We start from the raw sequence: 20,561 nt of genomic DNA, 5'->3' as shown, positions 1-20,561 counted from the left end.
AGACCATACTTACAGCCCTTACAATTTTTAACATGATTCACAAATGCAGTTACAATTCTGAGCTTTCACTCCTAACAAGGGATCAGGCAACGCTAAATCATGAGATCAGCTCTCAGTACTGCACACCAATACCAGAGTTGGTAGCTCTCCAATTACTATGGAAGGTTAATCATAAAGCTAATTACAAGGCAAATGACTTTCCTTCTCAGGTCATCTTTAAGATACAAGATACACTAGTCTTTCAAAGTGAACTGGTGTAAGGAAGTATTCTCAAAGACCCAATGCCCTTTCAGTACTAAGACAAATGTCCTGTAGGAAGGTTTTCCAGAAATGTTCTGTTCTTATTTTTTTTTAAAGATAGTCATCATTATGTGATTCTGATACCTGAAAATCATGTATGTCATTACATTATATGCAATATTTTTTGCAATGATCTCAAGGGCAAATTTATCTTTAGGGATTTCTTCTGCTTCGGAATTGCCCAGCAAGGGACTCAAACCCTTCAGTAAGATGTGCAACCAGGAGCAGATGTTCTGCAATGTGTGCTGCTCACTCAGCAGTTGTGCCCTTCCTTTTTGCCCTCCTCCTCCCCTCCATATCCCATCCTTCACGCCCCCCCTCCCCCCAAGAAATATTTTCTGTTCTTTGGGAAAGATAAAAGCTTTAAGTTTGGAGGAGTCAGGGAAGACGTGCCTGGAGTTGGAGACTTCATCACATCAAATAATCTACATGCAGCATCCTCATGTACGTGATGCCAGTGGAGGAGGACAATGGCAGACACTGAGGAAGGCAGCCTGAATCCAGATCTGAGGATAAGAGAAAAGGGTGTTCCAGGGAACAGACTACCTCAAAGGAAGACCAAATGAAAGGGACTCCTGCACTTCTAGAAAACAGGAATGACATTACAGCTCGGAGGGAGTGACGTGTTCCTTCGAGACACCTTTGGAAAACACACAGGTATTCTGGGTATTAAGAGAGAGCATTCCAAAAACAACTACCAATCACCACTCTACTAGATCCAAAAACACTAAATGGAGAGAGGACAAAGAGGCAGAGAGAGAGGGGGAGAGAGCCTTTTATAGTAGTTTCTATAATCTCAAAGGAATAAACAGTTGTCACTGGTCAAGGAATAGGAATTATGCCAATTACAATAGGAATTTCCCGTTGAACTCCATCAAGTGGTAGTAGTGACTGAATTAATTTGAAACACAATTTGTTCATTTTAAGCTCAGGCAACAGTGTTCTAAAGTATCTGGGGCCCAGTCTCACACAGTATCACAAGTGGACATGTCAGTCAATACCGCAAGAGTACACACAACATATCCCTCCCTACCCACTCGTCAACTGCTGTGTGTTCTCACTCCATGATCTCAAGGGCTCTCAGAAGCAGCAATAGTGAATACTCACAAATTTGAGCATCAAAAATCAAATATACATCCCACCTTAGTACTACTGACTCTCGCTGCATCAGCAGTCATGGCTGAACAACTGACTCAGTATTAACTCACATGGGCAGAGAGGCTATCTAGAAAATTTGTTAGATATATCACAATTTAGGTGTCCTAGGGGAAAAAAAAAAAAAACACCCTCCCGTCCCCAAAACCAAAAAATATCACATAAACAGACATACCTTCTTACAGGAGCTGAACGTGCCGTCAGGCAGAAGGGGCCTCCGACGCCTCTCAGGCATAAAGGGCGAGCCAAAGCGAATGTAGTGTTTAGGGGTGGTGCAAATTAACGGGGAATGAATAAGGCCTGGTAGCATGTTCAGGGTCGTTGCCAGTACAGTTGGGTCCGTGGTGATACGTAAAGGGCACTCAACAGGGCACTCTTGCTTCTCTGCTTTGTCATTCAACCATTCTGTAACTAAATACTATGACAGAGAGAAAGAGAGAGAGACTGTTAGTTAATGCTGCAAATGCAAAAGCCAGAGGCAGCAGTGCTGATCACAAGACAAATCTCTTGTAGAAACTAGGACAGAGGGAGCTGCAGCAGCTGCTGCAGAGTATGAACTGGGCATTCAGAACACAGATAAGCCTCACCCTTCCCAAGTGCACGAAGAGAGGAATAATTTTAGCTATTGATGATCTGAGATCTGCCTTAAAATAAGGAACAAAAGGTAGTAGGATGTCTTCAGTTTTCTGTATCATTTTATATAATAAACACATTTAATCTAATAACATGGAGATTATGTTTTTTCTGGAGACTGACTGCAAGATTTCTCATTTCACTAAGACAGCTTTTGCCTGACCAGATGTAGGAAGCAGATGTATTCATGACTTACCTTTTTGGTTTTAGGGTATTTAGATGCAGCACGGTTGACGTGGGATCCAGTAAGTGATACCAGAGCTGGGTCAGACCCTGTTAACTGCCTATTTTCTCCTGAACTGTCTGTACTTCCAGATTCAGCAGGAGTTACTGCACTGTTATTTCCACCCTCTTCCAGGGTAGCTTGTGACAACTCTGCCTGCTGTGCACTGGCCTGCTTCTGCCGCTTTAATCTTTGGGCTGAACTGGTCCGGTACCGAGAAATTCGGCTCTTCGGTCGGGGCCTGGAAGGCTTTGCTGCAGGTGGTTTGGGGACTGGTTTTTCAGCAGCATTATCCTATGAAAATATCAGAGTTAAACATTACCAAAAATTTATCAGCAAACATTCAATTTTGTATACACTTTTCTTTATTTGAAAAGCAGAGTTAGAGACAAAGAGGTATTCCATCTTCTGGTTCACTCCCAAAGGCCACAACAGCAGGGTTTGGGCCAGGCAGAAGCCAGGAACCAGGAGCCAGGAGCTTCTTCCAGGTCTCCCATGTGGATGCAGGGGCCCAAGGATTCGGGCCTTTCTCCATGCTTTCCCAGGCACACTGGCAGGCAGTGGAATTGGAAGTGGAATAGCTGAAAGTCAAACTAGCATCCACATAGGATGCTGACGCTGCAGGTGTCGGCTTAACCTGCTATACAACGCTGGCCCGTTGCATCTATTTCTAAAAAGTATTATAAAACATTTTATAAAAAATCAGCTATGGGAACCACTTAATGTTAAGGTTATGAGCAGGAAAGAAAATTCTTCCTTGTGTTTGTTTCCCAGATACTGCAGTTTCAGTTTATGGCTGAGATTCACAGCTTGGGTACGGAAGGAAAAGAGGTTTATCCTGTGAACTCTATGAATAGGTATAGGCTATAAAGAAGATACATAAAAGAAACCAAATTAACTTTTATGTACTTGGGGCTGGTGCTGTGGCGCAGCAGGTAAAGCCGCCACCTGTGGTACTGGCATCCCATATGGGCGCTGGTTCGAGTCCCAGCTGCCCCACTTCCAATCCAGTTCTCTGCTATGGCCTGGGAAAGCAGTCCTTGGGCCCTTGCACCCGCGTGGGAGACCAGGAAGAAGCTCCTGGCTTTGGATTGGCACAGCTCCAGCCATGGCAGCCAACTGGAGAGTGAACCAGTGGATGGAAGACCTCTGATTTTCTCTACCTCTCCTGCTCTCTCTGTAAAACTCTTTCAAATAAATAAATCTAAAAAAAAAAAAATCCTTTTATGTACTCACCAGCAACAGAAACAATACCAAATACTAACCTAGTTTAAAGGTTGTCTATTTGTTCAACTTTTGACTTTATATATCTCACTGAATTCCACAAATCAGACAGTGAAAATGTTAAATGGTCTTACTTGTAGTACAGGGCAAAGTTGAAAATACTGATTAAAAAAAGGCAAAAAACAAAGGCAGGAGTCTCCAATCCCTCAAGTCTTTTCTTCCAACTCTTACCCCTGCTTGGGAAGACCTCCGGGTGTTCACACCAACAGTCTGTGAGATGCTTGGGACAGCAATGTTTGAAGCAGGGTTGCTAGCTTCAACTTCAGGAGCTTCAGTTTTTGTCTCTTCTCCCAAAGGAGTCCCCACGACAGTGGCCGTGACCTCTATATCAGAGCTGCTCTGTTCAAAGGGCTGATCTCGCCGTTTCTTTCGCTTTTCTAAGTTTTCAAAAGCATGCATGATGGCTTCAACCTTTCTGTCCTCCCGGGTCTAAAAAGAAAGAACATTAGTAGAGAAAGAAGCTCAACCAAGAGGAGGGGACAGAGTTTTCAGAAGCATTATTAATGTAACAAATAGAAATTCACCAGTAAGATGACACATGAATCTTGGATAATCTAAGAAAAACAATAAAAATATTTCATTTTAAACATGGGGAAGTTATAGAAGAAAGCCAAGCCAAGCCAAGGCTAAACTTTCAAAACAAATCAGCTATTTTTATATAAATGAAAAAGGGTCATAAAATAAGCTTTTCCTTGTATTTCCAAGTTAAAAAATAACCAACTAGGCTCTTAATTTCTCAGTAATATAAACAAAGATGATTGGCTTCAGCATAAAAGACTTTAATCCATAAAACTAAAATGGTTTTTAAAAAAATCAACACTCACATAAACATAAGAAATTCCCAAGTCAGAGTAAAACTGCCCCAACCTATCTTGTTTTTCGCCAGCCAAGTATTGGAGACAAGGTTGTTAGTAAGGGATCTTCAAAAATCACATTTAACTAATAAGTCACTTGTCAGCTACTCTATATGTATGTGTTGGTGTAGGGAAACAAATTTTAAAAGTATAATGATACCTATTTCAAGGCAAAGGCCCAAGTTAATCTCATGTCAAATAAACAAGATGATACAAACAAGAGAAGAGCAGGAGTCAGAAAAGCTACGGGACGTGAGGTGGTACACACCCTCCTGCCGTGAGCTGCACTCTCCTGGTCATCTGCAACCTCTGCTTTCTCTTCTTCTGGCTTTTCTTCTGGATGGTCTATTTCCTTTAAAAGAGAGGTAATATTTAGCTATTCATAAACTCTATTAAAGTCAATCTCTGTTTTATTCTGGTTAGCTTTCTAGAAATAGTTCCTAGCGTTTTAAAACGTTATTCATTGGGGCCAGTGCTGTGGTACAGGCAAAGCCACCACCCGCAGTGCCGGCATCCCATGTGGGCACTGGTTCGAGCCCCAGCTGGTGGACTTCTGATCCAAATCTCTACTTTGACATGGGAAGGCAGTGTAATGTGGTCCAAGTACTTGGGACCCTGCATCCGAGTGGGAGGCCTGGAGGAAGCTCCTGATCGCTGCAGCTCCAGCCGTTGTGGCCAGTTGGGGAGTGAGCCAGCAGATGGAGGACCTCTCTCTCTCTCCTCTCACTGTGTAACTCTGACTTTCAAGTAAATAAATAAATCTTTTTTTTTTAAAAAGAAAGTTATTCATCTGAGGCCACACAGTAAACACTAACGGTAACCCACTCTTCTCTAAACTGAAACCAGGAAAGTGGATGAAAGGATATTCTTGATATTGTAAAAACAGAATGAATGAATGCAAATCCACACATTGAGATAAAGGGCACGATGTGTCACTATAGCTTTTCTACAATAACATGTAGCAACCGGAGATCTCCTCCTTACGCAGGGGACTGACACAACAGCATCGTTACTGACTACAGGAAAGTACCTCATGGTCACTCAACACCGTGGTTTTTTCTGGAACTTCTTGGGGGTGCTGGTCATTCGCCTCCCCTGCAGTCTCACTCTGCTGCTCCATCTCGAGCTCTTTCCGTCGTGCTTTTCTCCGTCTGGTCTCTGCTCCGATGGTAGGCAGGCTTGGAGGAGGTGGGAGGGGCAGCTCTGCAGCATTGGGATTTCTTTTCTGTATAGGGCAGTTCCTGTTTCCTTTGTGACATGCACAGTCCACTTTGTAATTACTGCTCCAAAGAAATAACCAAAAGTACTTGGCTCAGTACGTTCGAAAATCAGTTATAGTATCTACTCTCTTGAAATAGTCCCATAGTAATTTGCTAGGGTAGTGTCTCTGAGCAGGATATTAGTAAGGTATCAGAGACGCCCTATGATGACTTCCCACATTCTGTGTTTCTCTGTATCTCACCAACTCTACTCCTACTTATGGTCAGTGAAAAGGAAGGAAAGCCTCCACAAAATGCGATTCTCCCAACTGCTTTACGCTGTTTAGTAGGCAGTGAATTGGTGACAGTATTAAGGGGTCATACTTGCCGCTGCCTATGACGCTGGCATCCCGTACAAGTGCCACTTTAAGTCCCGGCTGCTCCACTTCTTGAAGTGGTCACACTTCTCTGCCCACCATTGGGCCAAGCCCTCATTGCACCTACTGACTCCCTTTTCATTCATACCTGTTTCATACTTGGGCCAGGAAGATTCTAGCTTGTCTAACAGGATTAGGGAAGAAAAGTCATCTACTTTACAAAACCCATCACATAGATTCACCTATGATTCCCCATCTGTTTCTCTGTATTTTCATATACAGATAGATGGTATGGTTTGCGTTCATGAGAGTGAACCTTTAATCCTCACTCAACTGCTTTTATTAAGGTATAAATGACAAACTATTTACAATGGGAGTGAATTCTTCTTTTTAAATTTTTCCTTTATTTAAACTTTTTCTTTTTGGGAGTGAATCCTTAGAGTCTCAGGCTCTATGGTTCAGGACACAACTGCCCTGTGCCTAGCAACATACATATACTACCTCAACACCAGTATTAAACTTTGTGAAACTTTTTGGCTATTCTGGCTAAGGAGGGATGAAACAAAATATCTTTTCTTAGGGGGCTTGTGAGCATTATCATACATTGTACCTGTATCTTTATAAAGAAAAATCTGATCTTGGAGACAGTGCTCTGGTGCAGCAGATTAACACCCGGGCCTGCAGTGCTGGCATCCCATATGGGTGCCGGTTCAAGACCTGGCTGCTCTACTTCCAATCTAACTCTCTGCTACAGCCTGGGAAAGCAGCGGAAGATGGTCCAAATCCCTGGGCTCCCGAAACTGCATGGGAGACCCTGAAGAAGCTCCTGGCTCCTGGATTCAGACCGGTGCAGCTCTGGCCATTGCAGCCAATTGGGAGTGAACCATTGGATGGAAGAAGACCTCTCTCTCTCTCTCTCTCTGCCTCTCCTGTCTCTGTGTAACTCGAATTTCAAATAAATAAATAAATCTTTAAAAAAGAAAAATCTCATCTTTTCCTTTACAACTTATAAGTCAAACACATTACTCATGAAAAGAATAGGGGCCAGTGCTGTGGCTCAGCGGGTTAGAGCCTTGGAGTGAAGTGCCATCATCCCATATGGACGCTGGTTCTAGTCCTGGCTGCTCCACTTCCAATCCAGCTCTCTCCTATGGCCTAGGAAAGCAGTAGAAGATGGCCCTGCACCCACATGGGAGGCCCGGAAGAAGTTCCTGGCTCCTGGCTTTGGATCGGTGTGCAGCTCTGGCCGTTGCGGCCATCTGGGGAGTGAACCAGTGCATGGAAGACCTCTCTCTCTGCCTCTCCTTTGCTATCTGTGTAACTCTGGCATTCAAAAAAAAAAAAAAAAAAAAAAAAATCTTAAAAAAATATGAAAAGAATAAACTAAGAAGGAAACAGCAAGGAACAAAAGCAGACTCTGAACAGAGTTGAACAGCTTAATATGTAATTCCAAAATCTTACCAGTTACTATACTCATAATCAAATGCTATGGTGACCTCAGCATCCTTGGTGATGGCAGACACAGCATAGATACACAGGTGAATCATCCCATCTGCAATCATGTGTCGCACCTGTACAAAGAAGGCTTATGGTTGGATCTAGCCTAAAGATTACACTTTCTGTAGAAGGAAAAACACCATTTACCCAAATAATTTCTCCTTAGAATTAAGGTAGCCTGGGGCTGGTGCTGAGGTGCTGTGGGTTAACACCCTGGCCTGCAGCGCCGGCATCCCATATGGAATGATTTGAGACCTGGCTGTTCCACTTCCTGTCCAGCTCTCTGCTGTGGCCTGGGAAAGCAGTAGAAGATGGCCCAAGTCCTTGGGCCCCTGCACCCACATGGGAGACCTGGAGGAAGCTCCTGGCTCCAGATTGGCACAGCTCCGGCCGTTGCGGCCATCTAGGGAGTGAACCAGCGGATAGAAGACTTCTCTCTCTCTCTGCTGCTCCTCTGTGTAACTCTGACTTTTTTTTTTTTTTTTTTTTAAAAAAAACCCTTGTGTCGAGGGCTGACTTTCAACATATCGCAGCGAGGGAGCTGCTCTGCTAAGTACGAAACCCCGACCCAAAAGCAGGCCGTCTACGAATGGTTTACTGCCAGGTTCCCCACGAACGTGCGGTGCGTGACAGGCGAGAGGGCGGCCCGACTCTTTCAAGTAAAATAAATCGTAAAAAAAAAAAAAATTAAGGTAGCCTGTTACTTAATATCATCTCAACTGAAATATTATGATACTTTAGAAATGTTAAAATTCAGGGTAAAAAAAAAAATCGCTGCTTTACATCTTAAAGCTGATTCCAGCTCTACCACAGCATTCAGTTTACTTAGCCAGTAAGTCAAGCTCTATGGATTTTCTTGTTTCATCTTACGTGGTGGCATGAATTACGAATTCTAGAAATGTCCTAACTCCATTTTCTGAAATCTAAGACACTGAGATTAAATAGTAAGTAGCTTTGTTGGGCTTAATGACATCTTCTACCACATGCAATTTCTTTAATATAGGCCCCCAACTTCTTATTTAGCCTAGCGCTTTCTCCTGAACAATTTTCACTTTTTCCCATTTCTGCCTTTTCTAAACAAAATCACTCCTTCCACTCATCTTGTCAGTATAAAAAGCATCATTATTATTTTTTTTAATCTCTTGCTATTATCTACAGACCTTTATTTGGGTGAAGTTTTCAGAATGTTTCTTCAGTAAGCTGGTTCTTAGGTGGTTCCATTCAAAGGAAAGTTGTTACAGATATCTTACCTCTGCGTTTGGTGTACATGATCTCCTGATGAACCGAGCATCGTTACCGAAAGTACGGGCATCCACACACATCTCTACGCCATTGAATTTTGAATAGAAGAGCACAAAGGGGTATGGTCTAGGGATATAAATTAAAAATCCTGTAATTCTCAACACAAACAAGAAGGCCACCCCCTCATTTCAAATATGAAGCACATGCTCACAGAAGCAGCAGCAGCCCTCTGCAGTGCTCACACTTGGACAGCATCAAACGCTTGTCTGCTTGATTAAAGAACAAGCACAAAGCAAGGATGCTTGGCTTGGAAAGGCATCGTCACCAGTTTATACACTAAACAATCTGCCGATTTATCTGTACTCCTCTACAGACAGCAGACAACTGTGAGCTTATTTGAGTTACCATCTTTTTCCCAAGGGTATCCTATCAACCAGCCTGATTTTTATAGCAATACTGGTCACTTGAACCCACTTAGCCCTCACTGCTCAACGAATGACGGTCTTACTTTTTGAAGAAATGCCCATTGACCTCAAATTGCTGCCGTAACATGACTTTCCCACGATATTCTATTATGAGAGTGTCCAAAGCCAAATCTCTTGCAGCCCTCAGTATCTTCCGGTGCTTTTGAACACGAGTGACTCTTCCCAGCTGTAACTGAATAAAATCAGAGTATTAACACTGAAACAACAGCAAGAGCAGCTTAACAGACACTGAAAGCATTTCCTAAGAGTGGCAAAGACCCCAAACACTTAAAAATTTTATCTGTATATATTACTGAAGTTGATGATCCGAAAATTTTTAGAATTTGATATAAGCTCAAGTATTCCAGAAAAAAACAAGAAAAAAGATCAAAGTAAAACACACAATTAAGATTTTGGTGGCTCTATGTCTAGTGTAAGATTGAAAGAGAGGCGCCGCTGCTGTGCCACAGCAGATAAAGCCACCGCCTGCAGTTCTGGCATTCCATATGGGTGCTGGTTTGAGACCTGGATGTTTCACTTCCGATCTAGCTCTCTGCTTGGGCCCCTGCACCCACGTGGGAGACCTGGAAGAAGCTCTTGGCTTCTGGCTTCAGAATGGCCCGGCTCTGGCCAATGCAGCCATCTGGGGAGGGAACCAGTGGATTGAAGACCTGTTTCTCTCTCTGCCTCTGACTACCTATAACTCTGACTTTCAAATTAAAAAAAAGAGAGAGAGAACAAGTTTAACTTTCCATAAATCTGACGTAATTCCTATCTAGATTTTATAAAAGTTCCCATTCTAATTCATCCATTTTTGATCAACAAAAACAGCTTAAAAATACACATCCAGATCATTTCCAGTTAACACAACCTGCACTGGATGAAGATGATCAACAGTTAGCTAATTTGTTACTCTAAGGTTTTGTGCGTTCAGAAGAAACAGTAATCCCAACTAATGTCTTCTTGGGTCCTTAAAAATCTCAACTTACAGCCTCTAACCCTTTGGTCCTTACCTGCATTTGGGAACCGATCACTGTATTATTACAGGCCAGTTCAGTCTTATTAATAGTGTCTAAAATAGCAGGTTTGCCCACGAACTCCTTGCTAGAATGTAGGTGTTGTTCAAGGGCGTTCTGTACATCTGCACTGTACTGATTGGTAAAAGCTTCTTCATACTGATCCGTCCATAGTCGTATCCGGTTTTCCCAGCCCTCAGTTGTATTCTCATCTAAATTCTGTGCTTCAGAGGGAGAATTCTGTAGAGAACAAAGGTGAGACACGTTAGTAAGGCCCAAGCATAAAAATATGAGTGGGCATGGATAAAGTCCAGAGAAAAATGTTCACTTGGCAGATGGTGTGGCTTACGAGTAATGGACTGGGAGTCAGGGGATCTGGCTTCTGCCACGGCTTTGTCCCAACAAGCTGTGAGAAGCATCAGCTTGCCCCACTTAGAAAGTAAAAAATTAATCTGGATCACAGTTCAATCCCACCACTTTGATTTTGTGACCACTTTTAAGTCATAAAATCAACTGTGTTCTTATCAAAAGATTGGCAAGTACATCAGAAATTGTGGATTAAAAATGAAGAAAAATATGTCAAATTATCACAGTTAAAATTTCCAACACTTATTGAACATGTCCATTTGTGTGGCAGCCCAACCTGGTTTGTTATACTGTTTTCCAGGAGAATAATTTTGCTTCTGTGTCATTTACTACTTTCATTATACAATGAATACATGTTCACTTAAAATAAACATGTAACTACAATCAATTATAATCTTACCACCTACAGTATCTCTTCTTGTGACTAATTTATAGCCATTTTCAACAATCTGAAAAGGTAAAGTATGGAGAGGGGAGTGGGCAGGAGGAATACAGAAAATTTCCAAGAGGTATTCTGCTATAGTCCTCTAGGAAAACCACTGCCCCCATGATGACAGTACTGAGAGAAGATTATTCTGTCTTACCACCAGCACCCTCAACAGTTTGAGGTACGCATTAGCCAGAGACAAAGCTTATGCCTGACACATGTCTTCCTCTATGATGTTCCAAACCTCAGTGTCATCAGAAAACAACCAGCCAACCACAGCTAATGATGATGTCAAGCTACTGAAGATTAGGAGGAAAAGACACTGTAGTACTTGAAACAAGACATTTGTAGTTACTTGAAAAATCCATGTCCATTTCCAATAACAAGCAAATAAAATTCAATACATTTTCCATGACTAGTGCAGAATACACTAAAGTCTACTGTAATAACTACTTTCACCACTTTTTTTGATCACCACTATTGATTAACTGCTGCCTACCATCCTTTCCCTATGAACAAGGAAGAAAAAAAATTAACACCATAGTTTTCTACGTTTCTCACTAGAGTTCAAAAGAATGAATGCTGATCCAAGAAACACCCAAGGCCAACATACAACTGCATTTCCACCTGCTTGACCTTGTCAGGAGCAGATAAACAAACAAAGAGCGCAAAACCTGAGACTCAAAGGCACTTAAGACTGGGGACTTGGGTGCCCACAGTGTGCCAAGCTCTGAGCGTTCAATGGTGACTGCTGAACTTACGACTTGTTAAAGTTAATGTCTTTTGGAAGCCTTTGCCACCATAACAGCCATGGTTCACCAATCTGTGCTTGCTCACTATCTCATCCTTCAGGTCTTCACTTCTCATAGATTTTGGGCAGTGGATCAACTAGGCAAATTTTGCTCTCAGAAGACTTTTGGTGACATCTGAATGCACTCTGATGATTATAAATAGGTGTGTCTTTCTGTGTTTTCCTGGCACCTAGTGGATAAACATTAGGGAGGCTGCAAAACATCTTACAATGCAAACAGCCTCCATCATAAAGAATTACTTGGTCCAAAATGTTGAAGGTTGAGAAACACTGGTTTAGAGTCTCTAATAGGAAAAGCTCTTGACTTTAAACCCAAATGATAATTCTTGTGGCTCAAGCTTAGATCTTTGGTGGAGTTCTCACTAGTAATTCTGAGCACAAGATTTGTAACTCAACTTAGAATTGAGATAATCACTTGGCAGGCCTCTGATGCCTCAGGGTTCTGAGACCTCTCTCATCTCTTTAATAGGCAGACCCAAGGTGAGGGCTCCCAACTTTAGACAAAATGCTACCTGTAATCCTTGATAACATCATTCATATTGGTGTTTCATACAAATATAATCCTAATAGAGCTTATGCTCACTGAATATTTTAATGTTTGTATCTTTAACTGTCAATAGGAAAGAAACTGGTCTTATACCAATTACACCTTTACAGATATGAATGCTTATAGAATGAAACCAGAGTTTAATTTTAATTAAATGTTCTGAAACATAAGTAGGGATTTGGGAGTATGCTATCCTCTTATGTATACCCAGGTAAAGGAAGATACTAGACAGTATAATCCAATGTGCTTTCAACAAACTGTTTTTATCAACCATTACCGAAAATTGCCTTTAAACCATCACACCTAATTTCTCTATTCTTCAACCTTTTTACAAAATCATACCTCATAAACTCTTATTGGAAAACAAAGCCGCAATAACATCACCTGAGTCTTCTCTACCAAACAGACATGCCAAGAGAAAACAGTAAGTAATTCCACAAAGAGTAATTCCTATCAATAATACAATGTTCCTGCTAATGAGATTTACCCTTTCAACTGGTGATTAAAGCCAACATGGGCTGGGGTGGGTGCACAAGACTTCTTGCCTGCATCATCACCAGGAATACCTCACTCCTGCGGTTGAACCCACTCACAGTGACAGAACACAGTCACCCTCATTTTGTTTGGCAAAAAGTCACTTACCCCCAGAAAAGCGGCGAACAACAACAACAACAACAAAACTCAATAAACAAAGACTGATTTAAAGAAAGTGAAAATATTTCAGAAAATGGCTAAGAAAATCTAACTTTGCAGAAAAGCTCTATAAAAACTGAGTGGCCACAATTACAAACTAACGAAAAGCAGACTCCAAGATTCCCAGACCATCATTGTCAGGAAAGAAGCCGACCAAAATGCAAGACCACAGTGAAGTAAAACACAGCATCAGGGAAGAGTACCCCTTACCTTCATCCGCAAGGACTTCCGGGATCCCTCTCGAAATGCCTATCCCAAAGAGGAAAACAAGTAGAACAAAACAAAACTTGGTACCAAGAATGACAGTTATACCTGAGACTAAAACTAAGGCTTGAACTAGTGTTCTACTTTGTCCCCTTTTCTCTAGGTAACAAATACAATGGGATTCCCCAATTATCAAGAATACAAGGACAATGAACTCTGAGGCTAAGTCAAATACATTCCATTAACAGGGAAGCACATGCATCTCTTAAATCCTACATGCACCCCGGACAGTAAGAGAAAAAGTTCATAAAAACTTTAAGCTGCAGATTTAACAGTTGTGAATTAAGAAGGAAACAAAGACCAATCCCCTTAACAAGGGGTGGGCAAGTCACCTAGGAGCAACAAAGTTGCTATGATGGGGAAGAAAGAACACACAACAGAAGAGCTTTCTCCCAGAGACTTTGCAGTTCAGAATACAGGAAGTAGTAACCATGACAATGAGGAAGGCTAGACCATTCAAGATATTGTTCTTGATTTTTTTTTTTTAAACAACCACAAACAATCCAACGATATGAGGTGGGCATGTAACCATGACAAGAACTTCAGACTGTGCTTTGGGGCTGAGAGGTGGGCAGATATTATAAGGATAGTGGAAGCCTAGACTTGACGCTGTAACACATATGAGCTTGTGCCAGGTATGGGTGGAATTTCATACCTGGGATGGGGGCTGGAACAGAAGAAGCTTAGAGTCACTGCTGATGGTATGATGTGGCTGAAGAAAGGCTGGTTGCTACGTACATAATACCTCGTTTTTACAAGTAGAGCAAAAGTGGCCCCTCAAACATCTGCATCAACCTTCTTACAAAAACGTTGGTGTATTCTTGCTCCAAAATTTGAGCTCTATTTAAGATATTTTTTCACCCTCCATACCTTGATTTTCTTCGTCTTTGGTGCTGCACGGCCCTTTTCTGGACTCTTTTTCCGCTTCTTGGGTTTGGTTCTTCTAACAGTTAAGGTGATACTTGTAGGTGTGTGCTGTGTTGCTGTATACAACACAGTGGAAGGAGAAAGCTCCTCATCCCAGCTTTCTGTTGCACTGCTATCCCCACCTGAAAAAGGGTGGTTTCATAGTTTAGGTACTAAAAGCCTCAAAAACGCACTAAAAGCAGCTTTTTCCTTTGGATATACCCAACATCTGGAAGGGCAGTACTTATATTAATTCTATCACCTGTTAGGATAAACACGTATCTTATGTGTTTATCTCCCATCATTGGCATCAAGCATATAAACCCTACTGCACACCCTATCTATTTTTCCCTTATCTTTAATCCCCACGCTCCAGGGCCTCAAACTCTAGCAATCTGAGACAGGATTATTTAAGGGATCCCTTTTGTTTGTGTGCTTCCAAGAAATATTTCAATTGCTACAAGCCTATAATGTGTTTCCAGACATGTTTAACTCCCAAGAAAAGAACTACCCAGTGGTCTTGAATGGACTCCTCTTTGGTTCTGTGAAAAGAACTGGGAACCATGGAAACTTCAAGGGGGGTTCTTGAGAAGGACAGGATAGTCACAGAATATTTACACATCCGAATGTGGGCCCAACTTGTCCTCCACTCACCTGATATGTTGTCCTGCTTCCGCCGATGAAGTCTAATAACCTTCCCCCTGCTCATTCCCCTAAAGAGGGAAAATAAACTTAAAGTAGTCCTTCCAACAACAGGCAGCACATCATAGCACACATGGGAGAAGTGTCTCTGCATACACTACCCCTCCCTCCCACCTACCAAATGTTTCCAGGATATTAAATTTCATATCAAATTCAATAGCTTTAACATCAATCTCTCATTCCTTGTTGTCAGCAATTCTCACCTAGTGCAGAGAATTCGAGCCAAGGAGCACTAAGGAATCATCTACATTAACAAACACAAGAAAGAATACTTTGAGCTTTTCCCTACTAATGAGAAACCCTATTCCCAGCAACCCAGGCTTGGATTTAGACGGAACAGGATCTTACCTGCACTTGTCACAGCTGAGAAGGAAGCCATCCTGAGAAAGACCACAAGGACACCAGGTAGGAACAGTCTCTCCTTCAGAGTTCGGGCTGTCTCCACAGCGTTCCTCTACGGGCGACGGCAGGCCATTCAGGTCAGAACGAGGGATGATCGTCTGGACAGGGGGAGAAGCAGGAGGTGTCGGAGGAGGAGGGGCTCCGTAATTATGATCCTGAAAATAAGATTTTTTAAATCAACAGTGTCCAAACACTGGCCCCTCTCTCCCCTAAAGTATGGTACATATGGAAAGAAAGAAGAAAGTAGTACCCTTCGTTTTTTGGCTTCAACCAGGAAAGTGATAAAACAAAATGCCAAGGTCAACTGGGACATAAAAACAAGAACAATGATGCAGGGCTAGACGTCCGCTGGAGGCAGGGAAGTGCAAAAGGGGCAACTTCATCATGCTGCATATAAACATTTCAAGAAAGTCACAATGTATAAGAATGGATTACACTCCAGGAAGATCACTGCTCTGGAGAGAAACAAATGCATACTCACAGCATAAGGCAGTCCTCGACACCCATGCCTCTGAGTGGTCCCATAATTATGAGTGGAATACACGCTCTTCTCATTAACTGCTGGACTAGCCTCCACAGATTCAGGGCTGCACAAAGGCGAAAAGCAATGCATGATAGCATAACACCTAATCTTCCCTTAAACTGGCACCTTACTTCCCAGTCTAATCCCTCCGCTTTCCAAAACCAATAGCCACTGAAATAACAGAAAGAACTCAGTGAAACAATCTGATTAACATAACTAAGCCTAAAAATAACAGTAGGAGTGTTACTGAATGTGGATTTGTGTGTAACATGAAGCCAGTATAGGCAGCTATCTCAAGGCAGGCACCTGAGATACAAGGTGTCCCTAATGACGAACATAAACGTACCAGCTGAGCAGGGAGTTTCCCCTAGAGAAGCCACTCTGGGCTGGTTTAGACTCAGAACTATTCTTCTTAATTGGATCTCTTAATACTTCCATGAAACCTCACATGACATTTGCAGTGAGTGAGATGATGAAAGTGCCTTCTGCACTGCCCCAGGGACCAGGCCCTCTTCCATTCACTACCAAGACAGGATACCCTGAAGAAAGTACAGGTAAAAACAATGGCATCTTATATTTATCACACCTCTCATCTTGACGAACCCCCAGACACCTTTCAGATATCAGAGTAATAATTTCTCATCCACCAGAGACATGCAAGCATATCAAGGACACAATTATTTAACAGCTGCATGATAATACCACAGATATTTAAAATAATCAAAACCAAATTGTTACATTAGTCTATTAACAAATAATAGTAGTGGCAACCATTCTGAATCACCGTATTTGGGAGGCGCTTCATAAATCTATATAAATTTAATTAACTTCTGCAACCACTCAATATGGTAAGCAGCATATTTTGACAGAGAGGGAAGTTGAGGTAGTGAGATTACGTGACTTCCCCAAGGTATACACCAACAAAGCCAGGATTTAAAACACCTGCCTGACTCCAAAGCCAATGACCTCTCCACTATGCCCCACATGGAAACCAGGCTAACATTCTACCTAATTTAAAGCAAACTGAGAACTCATTAACCAGGCATAGTGAGTATCTTTTTATATCCTCATTGGATGAAAAATTAACTATTCAAGTGCAATGTAATAGAGAAGTATTGTAAGTACATTCCAGTTTAGAAATGTGATATAAGTTTTTACTTAATAATAAAAAGACAGGTGGCAGGGATAAATATACATTTTTGAGAAAAAAGGATTGTGACTGTTTCCTGGCTAGGTTTGGGGGAATTTTGGAGGAGACAATTAGGGAACAGATTTGATTGATTTGGTAGAACTAAATAATCAATTATCTATATTTTATATTAATCACAACATATTCATAAATTAGAAACTCAAGGACTAGTATAACTCAAACTTAGAGATCGATGAGTCTTTTATGAGTCAAATAATAAGACATTTTTCCTGCTTGAAGATACAGAAATTATATAGTACTTGGCAGGAAGAGTGCAGTTCAACATGGCACAATGTCAGCTGAGAAGTGATATGTATCCAACTCACCCAGTTATATGCTCCAAAACTGTGAGGAGGGATCTTATTAATAACAGCAAAGGTAATTTCTAGGTGAAGAAGAACTTTAGACACAGGAGAGTATTCTCTGTTAGTGAAGTGCATGCATTTTACTACTTAACAGTGTCTGCAGGATGGGAACTGGGCGAGGGGACAGGGAAGGACATCAAGAATGCAGGTCAGTATTCTTGACAAAAAGATGGTCTGAACATGGCCCACTGAGAGGCAATCAACTCTGAATATTAGGAAACAGGTGGAGTTTCCTAAATGAACCGAAGGCATACAAGCATTAATAAAATGAAGATAGAATTTAGTTTCTATGATGGACAGTTAAAACAAAGTAATGAATTTATACGACATAGTGAATTTACTAGGTACATTACTAGATAAATAAGTACATTTCAAAGAGCTGTATATATTTTACATAGGAGATTTTGTACCATTGAACACATAGGGTGAAACATGACAGTTGTTTATTAGGAATGGAATTTTTTGGGAAGTGGGGACAGAAAAAAAAAGTTGTATGAAATAAAAGATGGCCATGGAGATGGAGCTATGTTGGTTATATCTTACCCATCTCCAAACTGGGTAAATATGAACATATGCACTTCATGTGCAAGTCTAGGGAATAAAAATAAAATGTATAGTGTGGAGGTTAACAGGCCATCCCACTGCACAAGACTTTCTAGCTCAAGCACAGCATTTAATAGACTGCTATGCATGCCAAATCTATAATCACCAGATGCTCTGAGGTGGCTACAGGATTTCTCAGAATATTCCTTGCCAAACATGAATTCTTCTCTGTGTTTTGAAATACGGATGGATTAAAAATTTGGAATATCAGGATTGCATCTCTTTATTAGCCAAACATTTTATGCAAATATAATTGCAGCCTTTCTTCTGACTGAACTCTTAAGAGAGGTCGGGCACACCCACAAAAGCCAGAATCACAACAGATAGACTCCAACCTGCTGTGATGCCACCTTTGTAAGAAAGTTGGAAGGGCATAATATTCTTTGTTTCTTGTGTTGTATCTATAAACATATGAAATAAAATGCACACTGCATACTGCTGCCATTTAAAATGAGTTAAGGTCTAGGTCTCTCACTTAGTTGAGTCTGCTGCTTTTAATACCAGGTTTAACCTTTGAGTGCCATACAACAGTGAAATCACACATGCTTCATCATTAATAATTGAACAGAATGGAACTTAATCTAATTATTGACATCCTCTCCCTCTGCAGTAACACTAACAACTGTGTAATGTGTTGGGACCACAGTCTCAGAAATCTATCTGCAGATTAAGGATAACAATGTTGCGGGAAATCCTAGGATAAGCTGGTATTAATTGGGCCTCTGCAGTGAGATGCGTATATTTGTTTCTACAATCACACCTAAATTCCCTAAAAGTATTTATGTGTAGTTATCTCATCCATTCTGGGGTAAATACTAGTTATAAAAATAACTGCCTTGAGTCTTTTTCTTATCCACTAATTCCAGCTCACTGGTTAATCTCTTTGCTGACCATTTCTCACAAATGTTAATGTTGTTTATATAGTTTGTTAGTCAACCCATACAGAAGCAGGTTAGTAGCTGATCATCTTATAAAAACCACTACATAACTGGGCTATCTTATCTACTAACACAAAAAATTTAAGTTATTTGAAGAAACAGCTATGAAACAGTTTTAAAATTTGAAGTTCCAGCTATCCGCATAATTAAATCTGTGTGGCATGCAAAAACAAAAAACCAAAAACAACCCAAAACAAAAAACCCCCCCAACAAACCTCTACAAGAAACACATTCCCCAACCCCACCCACTTCTTTTTTATATAGGAATAAGCTTGAAAGCTGCTTTCAATTCTAGGCTACCCAGAATATTATATACTACTTTATCAGGGTAGCTATATTTTATTTCCTCTTTAAGAAATTTAAAACAGTAAATTACACAAAACAAACACGCATGCCCTTTAATAATATTCTATGTTAAGGAAGAAAAATCACTATTAATCAGGGATGTCATTCCACCCAGAATTCTAGTACAGTTGCTTTGCTTTGCTAAATGGGGAAGAATCCCCAGGGACCATGAAAATGGCAAGAGAAACAGGGGAATTAGAGCAACACCCACCTCACTCAAGAAGTGGCTGTGGGATCAAGAGTCTGAACTGGACCTGAACATATTCAAAACACCAGGATTTTTCCAGCCCAGACCCTAATCCCTGGTACTGCCTGGAATAGACTTGGCTTCTGGGGGTGTGCTGCCCCCTAGGCCCCTTGGGTCTCTTTCGCTGGACTTTCACATCCTGGTGTAGTGCCACTTCGTCTTGAAAGGTAGGGGGCTTCCACTTCCTTTCTGTAAGCAAGGAAGATTGGGTACAAGGGAGGTAAAAGGACAAGAGGGGGAATCTGTGAGCAGGGGGATCTCGGACAACTTAAAAGAGAAGGGGTACAAAAAGCTAAAAATTTCAAAGCTGTGAATAATATATAAAGTTGTATAATGAAGGCCTACCTTCATTGTCATTGGCATTTAAATTCTTCAAGAACTGAGAGTCTATTTTAGGGATTGGGCTTTTCGACAAACTCTGAATTCCTAAAGCTGCTCTTAGCTGAAAAAAAAGTTTGGTACCACTGATTTTGAAGGTCCTCTTTCTAGCTAATGAGTATTATAAAAAACCAGAGGATACTGCTCTCCAAATTTCTACCCCAAATGTCAGAAGGTTTAGGCAACCTGCCCACATTGCAGCCCATTTATTCTAGAACAATGGAAGTACATAGGAAGAGGCCTTCAAGGAAAATCAGTTGGAAAGAACACTTCCTTATCTCCCTCTACCAGAATAATCATTAACTCTACAAAAGCAGGCAATGACACCTACTTTATTTCAATCTCCCCCACCCATCAAAACAAATGAAAATGTAATCATTATGTAATTTTCATTCTTTTAATTATTTACCCAGAAATCTTTCCCTAAAAGCTCTTTTCCTTCCCCATCTAATTCCTTTTTTCCTCCAGTTTCTACGGGGAGAAAATGGAAAGAGCTAATGCCATTTACAGTGGGACAGGCCTTGGTTAAGAATATATTAAATATCTCATTAGCTAGCTCCCCATAAGCAAACTGTCTCCATACCAACTGTTAATGTACCTATCACCCTAGG

At 41.2% G+C, this 20,561-nt stretch overlaps 1 protein-coding gene across 16 annotated transcripts in view; it reads right to left on the bottom strand.

Annotated features, from left to right (window-relative positions):
- SETD5 (SET domain containing 5) overlaps window positions 1–20,561 on the bottom strand; it is a 79,109-nt gene that overhangs the window by 23,200 nt on the left and 35,348 nt on the right. For 5 of the 16 annotated variants that reach the window (XM_062200362.1, XM_062200365.1, XM_062200371.1 and 2 more), the window contains 15 exons: window positions 16,232–19,761; window positions 15,844–15,949; window positions 15,309–15,517; window positions 14,913–14,971; window positions 14,223–14,401; window positions 13,299–13,337; window positions 10,242–10,484; window positions 9,273–9,421; window positions 8,773–8,890; window positions 7,487–7,596; window positions 5,480–5,729; window positions 4,718–4,801; window positions 3,767–4,024; window positions 2,285–2,605; window positions 1,631–1,873 (listed from right to left, as the gene is read on the bottom strand). In XM_062200362.1, the coding sequence (XP_062056346.1) occupies window positions 1,631–1,873; window positions 2,285–2,605; window positions 3,767–4,024; window positions 4,718–4,801; window positions 5,480–5,729; window positions 7,487–7,596; window positions 8,773–8,890; window positions 9,273–9,421; window positions 10,242–10,484; window positions 13,299–13,337; window positions 14,223–14,401; window positions 14,913–14,971; window positions 15,309–15,517; window positions 15,844–15,949; window positions 16,232–16,323 (2,460 nt within the window). In that variant the 5' untranslated portion in view covers window positions 16,324–19,761. Of the gene's footprint in view, window positions 1–1,630; window positions 1,874–2,284; window positions 2,606–3,766; window positions 4,025–4,717; window positions 4,802–5,479; window positions 5,730–7,486; window positions 7,597–8,772; window positions 8,891–9,272; window positions 9,422–10,241; window positions 10,485–13,298; window positions 13,338–14,222; window positions 14,402–14,912; window positions 14,972–15,163; window positions 15,205–15,308; window positions 15,518–15,843; window positions 15,950–16,231; window positions 19,762–20,561 lie in introns of those variants that run through there. The other 11 variants (XM_062200368.1, XM_062200377.1, XM_062200363.1 and 8 more) reach the window with 10 other exon arrangements.

Source organism: Lepus europaeus, chromosome 9 (assembly GCF_033115175.1).
Source record: "Lepus europaeus isolate LE1 chromosome 9, mLepTim1.pri, whole genome shotgun sequence".
NCBI classification, from domain to species: Eukaryota; Metazoa; Chordata; class Mammalia; order Lagomorpha; family Leporidae; genus Lepus; species Lepus europaeus.
Note: the sequence above shows the minus strand (reverse complement) of the source record. Positions and strands in the feature narration are given on the sequence as shown.